This window comes from Sebastes fasciatus, chromosome 12 (genome assembly GCF_043250625.1).
Source record: "Sebastes fasciatus isolate fSebFas1 chromosome 12, fSebFas1.pri, whole genome shotgun sequence".
NCBI classification, from domain to species: Eukaryota; Metazoa; Chordata; class Actinopteri; order Perciformes; family Sebastidae; genus Sebastes; species Sebastes fasciatus.
This window is the reverse complement of record NC_133806.1, coordinates 25,231,059-25,248,685: the sequence shown is the minus strand read 5'-3', so window position 1 is coordinate 25,248,685 and position 17,627 is coordinate 25,231,059. Positions and strand designations below refer to the sequence as shown.

The 17,627-nt window shown below is 44.0% G+C and overlaps 1 protein-coding gene across 3 annotated transcripts; it reads left to right on the top strand.

Annotated features, from left to right (window-relative positions):
- Nucleotides 1-2,548: 2,548 nt before the first annotated feature.
- pi4kb (phosphatidylinositol 4-kinase, catalytic, beta) lies at nt 2,549-15,848 on the top strand. 3 transcript variants are annotated; one of them, XM_074654346.1, is made up of 12 exons: nt 2,549-2,701; nt 5,117-5,801; nt 6,917-7,282; nt 9,872-10,099; nt 10,248-10,475; nt 10,738-10,847; nt 11,388-11,492; nt 11,685-11,808; nt 12,012-12,277; nt 12,398-12,530; nt 14,849-14,969; nt 15,075-15,848. In XM_074654346.1, exons 2-12 carry the CDS (start codon nt 5,145-5,147, stop codon nt 15,254-15,256), a joined length of 2,520 nt encoding a protein of 839 aa, XP_074510447.1. In that variant the 5' UTR covers nt 2,549-2,701; nt 5,117-5,144; the 3' UTR covers nt 15,257-15,848. The 3 variants fall into 3 exon arrangements, with proteins under 3 accessions (XP_074510447.1, XP_074510448.1, XP_074510449.1); XM_074654347.1 differs by lacking the exon at nt 2,549-2,701 and adding an exon at nt 2,994-3,521; XM_074654348.1 differs by lacking the exon at nt 2,549-2,701 and adding an exon at nt 3,043-4,041.
- The last annotated feature ends 1,779 nt before the right edge of the window (nt 15,849-17,627 follow it).

The following is a 17,627-nucleotide window of genomic DNA, read 5'->3' as shown; positions in this document are numbered from 1 at the left end:
CCTCTGTTTTGTGATGACGGCGTGCAGAGGATGGTTGGCGTTGTCCAGTATGGCCAGTCTGTTGAGTGTTCTTTCCTCTGCAACCGTCACCAGAGAGTCGAGCTCCATGCCGACCACAAAGCCGGCCCGCCTGATCAGCTTGTCCAGCCTTGAGGTGTCCCTCTTAGTTGTGCTGCCCCCCCAGCACACCACAGCGTAGAAAAGGGTGCTGGCTACCACAGATTGGTAGAACATCCACAGGAGTTTTGTGCAGATGTTAAATGATCCCAGCCTCCTCAGGAAGTACAGTCTGCTTTGGCCCTTCCTGTAGAGGTGTTCAGTGTTTATTGTCCAGTCCAGTTTGTTGTCCAGCTGCAGCCCGAGGTACTTGTAGGTACCCACGATCTCCACCTCGTCCCCATCGATCTGGACTGGTCGTGGGGGTGGTCTAGACTTCCTGAAGTCTATGACCATCTCTTTGGTTTTTGAGGTGTTGAGCTGAAGGTGGTTGGAGTGACACCAGGCGACGAAGTCCCCCACCAGCCTCCTGTACTCCTCCTCCTGATCACCCTTAACACATCCCATAATTGCCGTGTCGTCGGCGAACTTCTAAATGTGACATGACTCCGAGATGTAGTTGAAGTCCGCCGTGTAGAGGGTGAAGATAAGGGGGGCCAGTACAGTCCCCTGTGGAACACCGGTGTTGCTGACCGCAGTGTCAGATGTGATGTCCTTCAACCTGACATACTGTGGTCTGCCGGTGAGGTAGTCCGTGACCCAGGTCACCAGGTGTGGGTCCACTTGCATCCTGGCCAGCTTGTCCTGTAGTACAAGGGGCTGGATGGTGTTGAAGGCGCTGGAGAAGTCAAGAAACAGGATTGTGACTGTGCTGCCTCCCTTGTCAAGGTGCAAGTGGGCCCGGTGTAGGAGGTAGAGGACTGCATCCTCCACCCCGACCACAGCTACGCAGCTCACCCCTGACCTGGTCTGCAGTAATGTTGTCCAACACAAACTACACGGAAGCACCAAAACCTCTTGGTTGTATCTAGTGAAGCCCGTCTGTTAAACAGTGTTGGCGGCGGTCATAGTACGCGGGGGAGACCGTAGCTTTGGTCTCCAGGACCGGCGTCTCTGCTGTACTCTGCTCTTCTGTCTGCTTGCCTTCACTCACACACTGCGCTCGTTCTCGCTCCACCTCACGTTCATGCGCGCACATGACACACTGCAGGAGAGTTAGTTTAGCTCTGAGAATATCTAGTGAATGTACAGTGGACGTTTGTGCAGAAAAAACTGCTACAGCTCCTCCAGACCAACAGAGGTTTCCCGTGTCTTGTGAAGTGACGGGGCTCCACAGAGAGAAACGTTATCGTCTCCGACTGGGGTCGGAGACAATAAGGTTTCTCTTCCTGCTTCAGCCCCGGAGGCTGAGGCAGGAAAAGCCAACACTAGGATCAGCAGTGATTCATGGAGAGACCTTGGTCTGGTCAGCTAACATTACTGCCAAGCAGCTGAAATATAGAGTGATATTGTGGTTTTAGCTGACGAGCCCGACGCTGACTTTCGTTGACTTAACGGCCACAGGTGTTGCTATTAACAAGCGTTTCTGATTCTTACAAACAGTCCCTTTAAAAAAAGAAATAAACTATCCTTACATTACAGCACCTCTGACTATATACTGAACTGGTACTTTGGTACGTTAAAGGGACTATTTGGAACTTTGTACGCGCATAAATGTAGCGGGTCGTCACACATGCGCGCTCGCATATGCGCGTTCGCGTGTAGCCGCTGTACCCTCCTCCTCTGCCTGCTCGCCTTCACTCAGACAGCTCAGCTCGCTCCACCTCTAGACGTGAACGCGCGCTCACTCCACACTGCAGAAGAGTTAGTTTAGCTCTGAGAATATCTAGTGAATGTACAGGGGACGTTTGTGCAGAAATAACTGCTGCAGCTCCTCCAGACCAACAGAGCTTTCCCGTGTCTTGTGAAGTGACGGAGCTCTACAGAGATTTACGTTGTCTTCTCGTTACCGACCGGGTGCCGGTGTCTCCTCTGCTCTCCGGCTGCGGGCGGAGAGAGCAGGGAGACACGCTGGAGAGCCCCGCTGCCTCAGCCTGCATTTAGGCAGGAAAAGCCAACACTAGGATCAGATCTAAATCATGTTCATGGAGAGACCTTGGTCTGGTCAGCTAACATTACTGCCAAGCAGCTGAAATATAGAGTGATATTGTGGTTTTAGCTGACGTGTGTCTCCTCACTGTTTTGAGTGATGCTCGTTCAGGTATATTTAGAGCGAGCAAGCGCGAGCCCGACGCTGACTTTCGTTGATTTCACGGCCACAGGTGTCGCTGTTAAGAAGCATTTCTGAAAGTTACAAATAGTCCCTTTAAGTATATTTTGATGGTAATACTTTTGTACTTTTACCTTTTACTTGTAACAGATTATTTCTGCATTGAGGTATTAGTACTTTTACTGTAGTAAAAGATGTGAGTACTTCTTCCAGCTGTGGTTAGCCTGACTACCCTCCAGACCACCAGGTAGAGCTACTGCGCCAGAAGCCGACATGAGAACCATCATCATCAGCAGAAGAAGAGCAGCAGCAGCCGGCAGCCAGCAGCGCCCCCTGCTGGATGTTAGCTGCTGCTGACATGACGGTCAGAGAGGATCAATGGAGGAGACTAACTGGGAATAAAACATCATTTCAAACCCACTAAAGTGTCACCAGGTAAGACGGACTCACCTGTAAACACCGAGGAGAGCTCACCTGTGGTTGTACCGGAGCCAACCTTAGCTTAGCATGCAGCTTCAAAACAAGCTGAGCGGAGTTGTTAGCAACAGTTGGCCTGATAGCTGCCGGCTAATGCTAACGGGCTAACACCGTGGAGTGGACGGCACGGCCTATGGAGAGGAGGCTGGGTGATAGGTCTTGTTTTGATGGGTGATACGCATGCGCAGTGTGACTGAAGCTGCGGTCCTGCATTGCGATTGGCTCAATTTCAGCGAGGGCAGACCAGACTCTACTGCGCATGCGTAATACCACCGCAGCTATGACGCGTTTCTAAGCCTCCTTCAATAGGCCTTGGTGGACGGAGGTTTGGGTTAGCTTGTAGCGTTAGCTAGTTAGCTTCTGTGTAGTCCGTCTAATCTCTAAGCTAACCGGCTACAGGACGATGCTAACGGCTAGTTAGCTGGTTAACGGTACCTGCGTCTCTACTCACCTTAGTCAACTGAGTTCCTCTACAGTGAGCCCAAGTAACAGTATGAGAGGCTAAGCTAATGCTAACAGCTGGTTAGCTGTAAATAAAGAGCTCATGAGCTTTACTGTCTGTGAGAGTTAGCTCTGTGCTAGGCTAGGCTAACATCAGCTGACTCCTGGTCCGTCGGCTAACAAAGCGCATCTCTAAACTATAAGTGTTTACATTAAAGAAGTGCTCACATCTTTTACTACAGTAACAGTAAGGGCAGTAATACTACAGTGAAGAAATACTCTGGTACAAGTAAAAGTCCTGCATTCAAACTGAATTACTGTAGTAAAAAGTACAAAAGTAAGTTCCAACATTAAAAGTAGGCCTGCTTATTATTCAGAATAATAAATATTATATTATTGATGCGTTAATGTGTTCATACCTTGTAGCAGCTGGTAAAGGTGGAGCTACTTATAATTATTTTTGGCATATTTTATGAAAGAATTTCCATGTGTGTGTGTCTGATAATTTATTAATATTTTTATATTTAACTTATATTTTTCTGCTATTTTACTAATATTTTTGTGATATTTTATTTGTTCATCACTTTGTTGTTGCAGCTGGTAAAAGTGGAGCTACTTGTAATGACTATATACTGCTGGTAGTTTAATCTATAATAATACATCAGCATTTATTAGTTGATTAGATTTAGTTTTAATAATCTGAATCCGTAAAGTATGTAAAGCTGTCAGATAATTGTAGTGGAGTAGAAGTAGAAAGTAGTAGTAGAATAAGACTAGTAGTAAAAAATGGAAATACTCAAGTAAAGTAACAAGTACCTCAAAATTACCCGCCACAGCCAACATTTACTCTGTATTTGGTAGGTGCTAATTTCATTCCCTGGATGTATACTGTATATAACATATATCTTATCTGTGTTTATGTCACCTGACAACAAACTGAAGTAAAGGAATGTTTAGAAACAGTTTCTTCATTATATAGTTTGTCCACCAGAGAGACAAGTTTATTTTCACTGTAAAATGTCAAATCAGCACATTTCTCTGCCTCAATTGTTAAAAAACACAAAACTAATATAAGGAAACTTTATCAAAATAATTATTTATGTTATGGGTTGTGTAAAGAATTAATAACAGCCGATATATAATTCACTGATTCTTTAAACCCTCAAATATCAACATTGTTTTTGGCCTCAATAATCCTGTATCGGTCGGGCTTTAATTAAAATAATTTATTCTAATAATAATAATATGTATTGGTATAGCATCATTTCTGCAGCTGTTTAACCGTTTCAGTAACTGTTTAATGCTGAATGATGTGAGACAGTCAAAGTGTTGCAGTGTTAAAACACATCCAGAAACAATAAACTGGAAACTGTTTCTGTCTGTTTTTAACATAAAAACATTCTGGTGTTGTTTCACTGGTTTATATGTTTGTGAGACGTCTGAGAAACTGAGAAGGACTTTAGTCACATTCAGGTCAGTTATTGACACACTGATTGATTGATTGATTGATTCAACAGTGAAAATGGTGATTAGTTAACCTCTGTGAACTAGTGAATGTTGTCGGATCTGAACATCAAACAGTCTACTCAGTCTGGATGTTTTTACTCTCCTTTTCCTCCTCTTCCTCCTCTGTGTAATCTGCTCAGTGGGATTACAGCCTGTCTGACTGGACTGTGTTCAACACACACACACACACACACACACACACACACACACACACACACACACACACACACACACACACACACACACACACACACACACACACACACACACACACAGGATGACGGTACGCTATTAGTCTGGAGCCCCTGACAAATGAAGTTGATGACTCCTGATATGTAGCCTACAGAAAGAAATGTTCAGGTGTTACTGAGCAGAGAGGCTTTTGACCTACAATGACCTTTGACCTTTCCTCTGTCTCTGTTTCAGCGGAGGAGGGCGGAGCATCCCAGCGGTCATGATGGAGGACACAGAGCCGGATCTTTCCCCCGCCCCCTCTGATCAGAACAGCCCCTGCGCCTCCATCCCCTCCTCCCCTTCCCTCTCCCTCCCCTCCACCCCCTCGTCCTCCGGCGGCGCCCCCCAGGCCGTCACGCCCCCTCTGGGTGTGATCAGTGAGGTCGTGGGCGAGCTCAGCCTGGTGATCGATGCTGAGGTGGCCGACCGGGCGTGTCAGGAGGTGCTGCAGAAGGTGAAGCTGAATCAGGTGGACGGTGACGTCACCGACCTGCATAACGGGACGGGGCCAGACCCGGAGCCCCCCGCATCCCCTGCCGCCGCTCTGAGCGTCGCTGTGAAACCGTTGAAGATCCGCGAGGAGGTGGCGGACGACCCTGAGGGCCCAGCACCCGGCTCGGTAAAGAGCGCCCGACGGCGGCAGAGACACAATCCCTCCAAACAGTCGTGGCTGCTGCGCCTGTTCGAGTCCAAGCTGTTCGACGTTTCCATGGCGATCTCCTACCTGCACAACTCGAAGGAGCCCGGCGTCCAGGCGTACATCGGGAATCGGCTCTTCAGCTTCCCCCACGAGGAGGTGGACTTCTACCTGCCGCAGCTGCTCAACATGTACATCCACATGGACGAGGACGTTGGGGACGCCATCAAGCCATATGTGGTGGGTGTGGCCTGAGCAGGGGGCGGGGCTTCACAGCATGTGATCAGCATCCAGCTTTGAATCTGCTTGTTCAGTCAGACTGCTCTATTATGTTGAGTGTTAAAGGTCATTCTGTAGCGAGTAGTGACAAAAAGTTTCTCATTCAATTCAAAACACTTTGTCCCCGAGGCACAGTAGTACAGTAACACAATATAGGAACATTTTGTTTTAAAGTTTTAATTTGCTTTTTTATTTATTTATCTTTGTATTAATTCCTTCATTTATTTACTCTTCTGTTTAATTTTCTCTTTTATTTATTTATTTTTTATTATGTTTTAAATGTATTTGTTTATTTTTGCATTTTATATTTATTTTTTAAATGTATGTATTTATTTATTTATTTATGTTGAATGGCAATTGCATAATGAGGCACATTTTTTAAAAATATATTTCTGCCTCATTATGCAAATGAGGGGGTTATCATTCAACGTAAACAAATAAATACATACATTTAAAAAATAAATATAAATTGCATAAATACATTTAAAAAATAATAAAAATAAATGCATAAATAAATAAAGGAGGAAATTAAACATAAGAGTAAATAAAAAAATAAGGGAATTAATACAAAGGTAAATAAATAAAGAAGCAAATTAAAACAGAAATATCAATTTATGGCACATTTTATCAATTAATAAATAGCTACATTTATTTTAATATTATTTTTGCTACATTTAATGACATATTTATTTATTCATTTATTTTATTTATTTTGCCAGGTTCCGTCCTCCATAGTTAGATTGCTCCTGAACCGCCTCGTTAATACAGGTGCTGCCTATCTTTGTGTATGTGCAGCAGGTTGGAGAGCAAACTTTGAAATGTTGTTTTTGAAAGGCTAAAACATGTTAAGAGTTTTTTAAATGATTACATCTATATTTTTTTAATAGATTTTGACTGTTGGACTTTACAACGCTCTGGAGTTATTGGAACAAAATATTCAGTGTAGGTTTCAGTTTGTCCATGAATAAACACTGCAGCTCCTCAAAACCAAAATAAAGATTAAGTTGAGTGAGTTAAGTTAAGTGCTCTCCTATTCTACTGTAATGTGACCTTTGACCCCTGCGTGTTGTGTTCAGGTGTACCGCTGCAGACAGAGCATCTCCTTCAGCCTGCAGTGTGCCTGGCTGCTGGGAGCCTACTCCTCTGACATGCACATCTCCACCCAGCGTCACTCTCGAGGGACCAAATTGAGGAAAATCATCCTGTCTGACGAACTCAAACCCGCGGGGCCTCGAGCTCGCAGAGACCCTCTGACTCTGACGCCGTTCTGTCCCTTGGCGTCCCCCGTCGCCGGCCCCGGGACCCTTGGAGGAGAGCACGGCCTGTCGCCTTCCAAACGCACACATCAGCGCTCCAAGTCCGACGCTACAGTCAGCATCAGTCTGAGCAGCAACCTGAAGAGGACGGCCAGCAACCCGAAGGTGGAGAGCAGCCAGGACGAGGTAACGACCAGTTCAACCCACTGGTTTTTTACTGGTTAATCTGGTAGCAGCCTATAGACATGAGACGACAGAGACAAGGTAACGACCAGTTCAACCCACTGGGTCTTTACTGGTTAATCTGGTAGCAGCCTATAGACATGAGACGACAGAGACGAGGTAACGACCAGTTCAACCCACTGGGTCTTTACTGGTTAATCTGGTAGCAGCCTATAGACATGAGACGACAGAGACGAGGTAACGACCAGTTCAACCCACTGGTTCTTTACTGGTTAATCTGGTAGCAGCCTATAGACATGAGACGACAGAGACGAGGTAACGACCAGTTCAACCCACTGGTTCTTTACTGGTTAATCTGGTAGCAGCCTGTAGACATGAGACGACAGAGACGAGGTTACGACCAGTTCAACCCACTGGTTCTTTACTGGTTAATCTGGTAGCAGTTTATAGACATGAGACGACAGAGACGAGGTTACGACCAGTTCAACCCACTGGTTCTTTAATGGTTCAGGTGTAAATCTGGTAGCAGCCTGTAGACATGAGTCTCAACTGAGTTCAAACCAGAGTTCATTAAATAGGTTTAATTTAGTCGACAAAAAAACATTTTCTTCACCATGACGACACTAAATATAAAGTAGCCTTGTTTTTCATCTTTGTTATTTAAATGTTTTTAGTAAAAAACTACAAGTCTTGAGGAGTTTGATATACAAACATTGGGGTTCGAACAATAGATAGATAGATAGATAGATAGATAGATAGATAGATAGATAGATAGATAGACTTTATTGTCATTGTCATTGAAAACAACGAAAAACAGTTTAGCAGCTCTTTGCAGTGAAAAACAAACATTAAAAACATTCAGTCACAAGTAGAACAATAAATAAGTGGATCATCATAAAGTGCAAATTATGGTTCAGCAGCTAGTGTCCTCAGCCTTTGGGGGGGGGGGGGTTCTACACACTTGACAGCCTGTGGGTAAAAGCTGTTTCGTAGTCTGTTTGTGTGTGTTTTAATTGTCCTGTATCTCCTTCCGGAGGGAAGGGGAGCAAACAGTACATGTCCAGGGTGGGTGGGGTCTTTGGAAATACAGCTGGCTTTCTTACAGAGCTGGCCAGTGTATAGGTCACTGAGGGGGGGTAATGTGGTCCCAATCACTTTTTCTTCAATATGACCAAACATGTTATCACCATGTGATAATGTGATAATAACGGGTGCATAAATAAATTAATACATAATTAAATATATACATTTAAAAATAAATGCAAAAATATTTGTTTTAATTTATTTAATAATATAATTTAATAATATTTTTAATATTTATTTCTGCACAGTTTTCCCTTTGCATTTCACCCCTTATTTATTTGTGTATTCTTTTCTTTACACATTTCTGCCTCATTATACAAATGAGGGGGCTGTCATTCAACGTGAATAAATAAACAGACATATATATTTAAAAATAAATATAGTAAAAAAGTAAATAAAAATAAATGCAAAAAACAAAATGCATAATAAAAGAGAAAATTAAGCAGAAGAGTAAACAAATAAGGGAATTGATACAAAGATAAATAAAGTGTTAAGTGTCAGAAGTGGTTTGAACTCCTGAAGTCCATAAAAGTACAAGTCTTGAGGATTCTGATACAGAAACATTAGGGCTGGACGATATGACTGAACATGTTATCATAAGTTTTTTTTAAGTCTGTCAAAGTAAATGAGATAATAAGGCGTTAACGCAAATTACAGTACTTGTACAGTAGGAGTAGGAAGTACACAACAACATTTCTAAAATGGTACAGTGTATGTCCGGCTTAAATCAGAGTTTTTAATGAAACAAAAAAAATAAGTGAATCCTCATCCTCTAAACCCTCTGACCTCTGACATCCTCAGGACAGCAGCTCCAGCTCAGACAGTCTGGAGTTTAAGACTGGTCCCGTAAGTTCACCAGCGTCATGTTCTCCCTCCAGGGTGCATTATGGGAAATGAAGTCTGTGATGGAGGCTGTGGGTTCTGGTTCTGGTTCTTGTTCAGTCCACAGACGTTCAGCTCAGGTGTGAATAAATGAACACCTGGAGGAGCTGCTCGTCTGTGGACTCCCTTCAGTGATTCTTCATGTTTCTGTTGGATCCAATCAGCTGTGTGATGTTGTGGTGAACCAATCAGGACGTCAGGTTTCCTCTCACTGATTCACTCTGTGTTTGTTTGTCAGGTTTGTGTGTCACTATGTACATTATTAATATTAATGTGTTCAGTAGAAACCAACAGATGCATCAGCAGATCTCTCAGTATCAAATATTCGGGTTTTTGACCGCATTCCAAAAAAGACAATATTCCTACTAAGGTGTTTTCATGGCTATCTCTCTCTCTCTCTCCCTCTCTCTCTCTCTCTCCCTCCCTCGCTCCCTCTCTCTCTCCCTCCCTCTCTCTCTCTCTCTCCCTCCCTCCCTCCCTCCCTCTCTCTGTCTGTCTCTCTCCCTCCCTCTCTCTCTCTCTCTCTCTCTCTCTCTCTCCCTCCCTCCCTCTCTCTCCCTCTCTCTCCCTCTCCCTCCCTCCCTCCCTATCTCTGTCTGTCTCTCTCCCTCCCTCTCTCTCTCTCAGCCGGTGCGTCTGGCTCCTCAGAGGGAGTTCATAAAGTCTCTGATGGGTATCGGTAAGCGTCTGGCCACGCTGCCCACCAAAGAGCAGAAGACTCAGCGGCTGATCTCAGAGCTGTCGCTGCTCAACCACAAGATGCCGGCTCGAGTCTGGCTGCCCACCGCCGCCTTCGACCACCACGTGGTCCGAGTGCCGCACACACAGGCCGTCGTCTTAAACTCCAAAGACAAGGTTAGAGACGCTATGTATATATATATATGTATACTGTATGTGTGTGTGTGTAATATTCCTATCAGCTTCTGTTATGAATCCAAACAATGACATGACATCACACACTCAGACGGTAACGTGACCTGTGTTGGCCTCTGTGACCCCTCAGGCTCCGTACCTGATCTATGTGGAGGTTCTGGAGTGTGAGAACTTTGAGACGTCAAGCGTCCCTATCCGGATCCCGGAGAACCGGATCAGGAGCACTCGTTCCGTGGAGAACCTGCCGGACTGCGGCATGACAGCGGATCAGAGAGCCGGCAGCTTCTCCACGGTGCCCAACTACGACAACGATGACGAGGCGTGGTCGGTGGACGACATCGGAGAGCTGCAGGTGGAGGTGAGGGGCGGGAAAACTGATAGAGACCTGGAGAACTAGAACCTGGTGGGAACACTTTAACATTAATGATTAAATGTCCTGGTAGACAAATTTATAGAGAGAACAAAAGGGGGCCGAGGACGGAGCCTTGAGGAACACCACAACTAATAACCACTAATAACAGTGAGAGACTGGCAGACCCCACATGACCATCAGCTTCATGTCTGTCTGTCAGTCTGTCTAACTGGCTGTCTGACTGACTGTCTGTCTTTCCTCCCTGCAGCTCCCAGAGATCCACACCAACAGCTGTGATAACATCAGTCAGTTCTCAGTGGACAGTATCACAAGTCTGGAGAGCAAAGAGCCAGTGTTCATCGCTGCTGGAGACATCAGGTCTATATATTCACAGTACTCACAGTACATACAGTAGATAAAGTACACACATTCTTTGATATTTAATATTAATCCACAAATCACTACAGTCAGAAATATAAACTACAGTTAGAAATATACACTTCAGTCAGAAATATAAAATAGAGTTTAAAACATAGTCTGAAATATACACTACAGTAAGAAATATACAGTCAGAAATATAAACTGCAGTTAGAAATAAACATTCAGAAATATAAACTACAATCCGTAATGTACAGTTAGTAGTCAGAAATATACACAGTACCTACTGAACACACACTTTCATTAATATTAAATTTAAATACAAATCACAGTACAGTCTACCGGATTCAGATATTTACAGATGTTTTTTTTAGGTGGTCTCGGTTCTGTTAGCTTACAGTCATTCACATGAGGTGAACATAACCTCTGTCAGGTTGTTTCTCAGTTTCTTTCTGTAGATACTTTAAGTTAATGAATATCCACCTCATCTGCAGCAGATAATGAATATGTATTTAATGCCGTCCTCTCTGTATGTTTTAGGCGGCGCCTGTCGGAGCAGTTGGCTCAGGCCCCGACCACGTTTAAACGAGACCCTGAGGACCCGTCAGCTGTGGCCCTGAAGGAGCCCTGGGAGGAAAAGGTCCGGTAAGTGAAGCTCAGGGTGGTGAAAGTCGTCCTTTTCCTATAAATTCCCAGGAATATGTGACTCTTTTCACAGGAAAACCTTTGACCTATTTCTGACTGTAGTTTATATTTCTGACTGTACTACTACTATACTAGTACTACTACTCCTGTACTGTACTAATATAGTGTTGATTCATGTGTGTTTCCCTGCAGGAGGATCAGAGAAGGATCTCCTTACGGTCACCTCCCTCACTGGAGGCTTCTGTCTGTTATTGTGAAATGTGGAGACGACCTGAGACAGGAGCTGCTCGCTTCCCAGGTGCTGCAGCAGCTCAAGGTAACGCTGTGACATCACCAACAGCACATGATCAAAACACCCATATGAAACACAGTAAACTCCTCCTCCTCCTCTTCCCCATCTTCCTTCAAACCTCCCTTCCTCTAAATCTGGCAATTATTGTTCAGGGAGACCAACAATATTACTGCCATTAAAGAAATATAGTATAAGTAATAAAACTGTTTGTTCACTTCCTGGTGCAGTCTATCTGGGAGCAGGAGCGCAACCCCCTCTGGATAAAGCCCTATAAGATCCTGGTGTTGTCGTCGGACAGCGGGATGATTGAGCCCGTGATGAACGCCGTATCCCTCCACCAGGTGAAGAAACAGAGCCAGCTGTCTCTGCTGGACTACTTCCTGCAGGAACACGGCGCTCCGACCACCGAGGCCTTCCTGTCCGCTCAGAGGAACTTCGTCCAGAGCTGCGCCGGATACAGCCTCATCTGTTACCTGCTGCAGGTCAAAGACAGGTGAGGTGATGATATCACATGTCCTCCTGCCACCTCCTATTCACTCAGAGCCTCACAGCTGGTTCTCAGAGCTACACTGGATCATTAAGTCTTTTAACCTCCCTGACTCTGTCCTCTCAGGCACAATGGAAACATCCTATTGGACGCTGAAGGTCACATCATCCACATCGACTTCGGCTTCATCCTGTCCAGCTCCCCCAAAAACCTCGGCTTCGAAACGTCCGCCTTCAAACTCACCACAGAGTTTGTAGATGTGAGTTCATCTTCAGCAGGTTTTCATCAGTCGTAAGATCAGATAATGATCACTGAGGAGGTTTTAAGGTTCCTTTAGGGGGTTCTAGTGGTCACCGAGGAGGTTCTAAGGCTCCTTCAGAGGGTCCTCGTGAGGACGTTGTAGTGGTCCTTCAGGAGGTTGTGGTCGTCCTTAAGGAGGTTGTAGTCGTCCTCTAGGAGGTTGTGGTCATCCTTTAGGAGGTTGTGGTCGTCCTTTAGGAGGTTGTAGTCGTCCTTTAGGAGGTTGTATTGTCCTCTATGAGGTTGTGGTCGTCCTCTAGGAGGTTGTGGTCATCCTTTAGGAGGTTGTGGTCGTCCTTAAGGCGGTTGTAGTCGTCCTCTAGGAGGTTGTGGTTGTCCTTTAGGAGGTTATAGTCGTCCTCTAGGAGGTTGTAGTCGTCCTCTAGGAGGTTGTAGTCGTCTTCTAGGAGGTTGTAGTCGTCGTTTAGGAGGTTGTGGTTGTCCTTTAGGAGGTTGTGGTCGTCGTTTAGAAGGTTGTAGTCTTCCTCTAGGAGGTTGTAGTAGTCTTCTAGGAGGTTGTAGTCGTCGTTTAGGAGGTTGTGGTTGTCCTTTAGGAGGTTGTAGTCGTCCTCTAGGAGGTTGTGGTCGTCGTTTAGAAGGTTGTGGTCGTCGTTTAGAGGGTTGTATTCGTCCTCTAGGAGGTTGTGGTTGTCCTTTAGGAGGTTGTGGTCGTCCTTTAGGAGGTTGTAGTCGTCATTTAGGAGGTTGTGGTTGTCCTTTAGGAGGTTGTGGTCGTCGTTTAGAAGGTTGTAGTCGTCCTCTAGGAGGTTGTAGTCGTCGTTTAGGAGATTGTGGTTGTCCTTTAGGAGGTTGTAGTCGTCCTCTAGGAGGTTGTAGTCGTCCTCCAGGAGGTTGTAGTCGTCGTTTAGGAGGTTGTGGTTGTCCTTTAGGAGGTTGTGGTCATCCTTTAGGAGGTTGTAGTAGTCTTCTAGGAGGTTGTAGTCGTCCTCTAGGAGGTTGTAGTCGTCTTCTAGGAGGTTGTAGTCGTCGTTTAGGAGGTTCTGGTTGTCCTTTAGGAGGTTGTGGTCGTTGTTTAGAAGGTTGTAGTCGTCCTCTAGGAGGTTGTAGTCGTCGTTTAGGAGGTTGTAGTCATCTTCTAGGAGGTTGTAGTCGTCGTTTAGGAGGTTGTGGTTGTCCTTTAGGAGATTGTAGTCGTCCTCTAGGAGGTTGTAGTCGTCGTTTAGGAGGTTGTGGTCGTCGTTTAGGAGGTTGTAGTCGTCCTCTAGGAGGTTGTAGTCGTCGTTTAGGAGATTGTGGTTGTCCTTTAGGAGGTTGTAGTCGTCCTCTAAGAGGTTGTAGTCGTCCTCCAGGAGGTTGTAGTCGTCGTTTAGGAGGTTGTGGTTGTCCTTTAGGAGGTTGTGGTCATCCTTTAGGAGGTTGTAGTCGTCTTCTAGGAGGTTGTAGTCGTCCTCTAGGAGGTTGTAGTCGTCTTCTAGGAGGTTGTAGTCGTCGTTTAGGAGGTTCTGGTTGTCCTTTAGGAGGTTGTGGTCGTTGTTTAGAAGGTTGTAGTCGTCCTCTAGGAGGTTGTAGTCGTCGTTTAGGAGGTTGTAGTCATCTTCTAGGAGGTTGTAGTCGTCGTTTAGGAGGTTGTGGTTGTCCTTTAGGAGATTGTAGTCGTCCTCTAGGAGGTTGTAGTCGTCGTTTAGGAGGTTGTGGTCGTCCTTTAGGAGGTTGTAGTCGTCTTCTAGGAGGTTGTAGTCGTCGTTTAGGAGGTTGTGGTCGTCCTCTAGGAGGTTGTAGTCGTCGTTTAGGAGGTTCTGGTTGTCCTTTAGGAGGTTGTGGTCGTCGTTTAGAAGGTTGTAGTCGTCAAAGGAATAACTTAATATTAACCAGCATAATTATTTTTTAAATTAATTACACAAAAAAAACATTGAAGAGGTTTTGGTTCACTTCACAGTAGGGGTGTAAGAAAATATCGAAAATATTGAGTATTGCAATATTATGTTTTGTGATACTGATTTTTAATTAATAGTTTTCATGCAAATATTAACTCAGTCAATACTTCATTTCATTTGCAAGGAGATGTGTCCTCTCAAAGTAGCGCTATGATGTTGGATGTTACAGGGACTGTGATAAATGCAAATGCAGATCCGACTGTTCTGATAGCATAAAAAAACTACTTTTTTTTACTCTGATTTTTATCCATATGGTTGTGTTCTTTATACTATGTCAGTTTTCCTAAAATCAGATTAAAAAAATCAAAATATATCGCCTTTCTTACAGTATCGCAATATAATGAATGGTAACCCCTGTATCGTGGTACTCTGTGTGTGTCAGGTGATGGGCGGTTCAGACGGCGACATGTTTAACTACTACAAGATGTTGATGCTGCAGGGTCTGATAGGAGCCAGGAAACACATGGACAGGGTGCTGCAGGTAGTGGAGATCATGCAGCAAGGTAACACACACACACACACACACACACACACCTGTCAGGTGTTTCCATGTTATTTACATGTCGTTTACATGTTAACATGTTGTTTACCTGTCCCGTCCCCCCCAGGCACCCAGCTTCCCTGCTTCCACGGCTCCAGCACCCTGAGGGGTCTGAAGGAACGTTTCCACATGAGTCTGACGGAGGAGCAGCTGCAGCTGCTGGTGGACCAGCTGGTGGACGGATCCATGAGGTCGCTGACTACCAAGCTGTACGACGGCTTCCAGTACCTCACCAACGGGATCATGTGACCCCCCCCCCCACCCTCCCTCTGTGTGTGTGTGTGTGTGTCTGTGTGTGTGCGTGTGTGAGCGTGCGTGTGTGTGTGTGTGTGTGTGTGTGTGTGAGCTGCCATGAACAAATGCACAGACTGTCTTCAGACTGATGATCCTCCTGTTTTATATCTGGACCGCAGAGACGATGAGCCTCCCTCTGTTAGTCCTCCTCCTCCTCCTTTTCTTCTTTTATTCCAGCTTCTTTTCTTCTTCTTCTTCTTCGCTCTTGAATCTTTTTGTCTTTTCTTTGGAAGAATTCTGTTTCCTGTTTGTCTTGTTTGGTTTCTTCTTCTCTCCTATTTTCCATATTTGGGCAGACGCCCCTGATTGGCTGCTCAGCCGGACTCTTAGCCAATCAGAGAGCAGCCCGGTTTTTAGTTTGAACTGTGAACGCTCAGCAGGTGGACAGTTTTTACAGGTAGAAAGAGCCTGTTACCGTGGGAACTGAAGCTGATGGAGGATAGGTGGACCATGGTGGTGTTTTAACTAACTGTAGACCACTGATCCCAGACCAGTTTGTCCTCTGACCCATTAAAACAAACCAGTTTCATGACTGATCATCAACCAATCTCTGTTTTATTGTTTTACTTTCAGCCTGACTCGATTCTTAGTTTGGATTTTTGGAATTTAAAGTTTTTTTAAAGTTTTTGAAGATTATATTATCTGATAATGTTTCATCAGCACAGAGAACATTAAAACATAACCGTCAATAGAAGCTTTGAATGTGAAAACAGCCCTAATAATAATATAATATATAATAATAATAATCATCGTTGATGCCTCAGATTCATGCTGAGGTCCGTTCTCAGTGTTTTCCAGGATCTGGTGGGTTTCAGAGACCTGGAGGGAGTTCACACCTGCTGGTTCCGCATATTTATGGATGTTTAAGATCTTGAAAACCTTTCAGCCGACGAACTTCACAAAGTGAAAGAAAATGTTGGTAACACTTAATTTTACAGGTCCACAAATTTCCTGGTAATTAGGTTATAATTAGTAACCTATTTGAAATTTCTTTGGAATTACTGCCAAATTACCCCAATGTTTACCTCAAAATGTATCAAAAATTACTTTATTATAAACATGATTCAATAATTATATGCTAAAATATCATCTAAAGGTCAAAATAGGGACCTGAGGCTGAGAAGTGGCTGCTCTTTATCGGATGTGGAAAACCAAAACTAATAGAAGACACTTCTGATCACCATTGTGACTGATTGTCTACACAGATGTAACCTGGTAGCTGATATCATGATTCATTTATTATCTATTTATAAGCAGACATTGTAATAAAGCAGATCAATTAACATTGTATTATTTTCCTGTAAATGTATTAAATAAATTACCAGCTGTTGTGAAATAGCGGAGTATAATTATTAAATCATGTTAATAATAAAGTAATTTTTTATAAATTTAGGTAAATATTGGGGTAATTTGGCAGTAATTCCAAAGAAATTTCAAATCGGTTCCTTGCTAATTATCACCTAATTACCATGAAATGTGCGGACCTGTAAAATGAAGTGCTACCCATGTTGCCGAAATCAACAGGATCCGTCTGATTCACTGATCTGAACCCACCTGATCCAGACTCAGCTGATCCAGGATCAGTCCAAGTTCACCTGGATCTGGATCCACCTGAGACTGACTGAAGATTTCTCACCTTTTCTCTGAAACAGGAGGAGCAGCAGACATGGTGAGTTCACATTATGACTTTAAACTGTTTGAGTCCTGGTCCTGAAGATTTCTCAATATTCAGACATGATAAGCCAACGGAAAGAAAAAAAAAAGCAGAAAGCAAGAAGAAGACGGTCTGAAAAAGTCTCCAACACGAACTGTGTTTCCATCTTAATGCCGCGTCCACACTACCACAATCAAGCGGAAACTATCGTCAGTAAAGTCCTGATTGTTTGATGGATCTAAAGATGATCTTTCCAGATGTCTGATCCTATTTTGAAAATGTATATCTATGAGATATCTATCTATATAATACAGGTGCAGCTCAAAGAAATAGAATATCGCAAAAAAGTTCAATATTCATCAGTTATTTAAAAAAGTGAAAATTGTATATATTTTGGACTCATTACACATAAACTAAAATGTTTCAAGCATTTTTTCATTTTAATTTTGATAATTACAGCCTACAGCTCAAAAAAGAAAGAAAAAGGTATCTCAAAAATATTAGAATATTTCATAAGATCAATTAAAAAAAGGATTTAAAATACAGAAATGTCCAACTTCTGTAAAGTATGTACATTTATACACTCAATACTTGGTATTGAGTGTATAAATGTACACATTACTGCATCAATGCGGCGTGGCATGGAGGCGGTCAGCCTGTGGCACTGCTGAG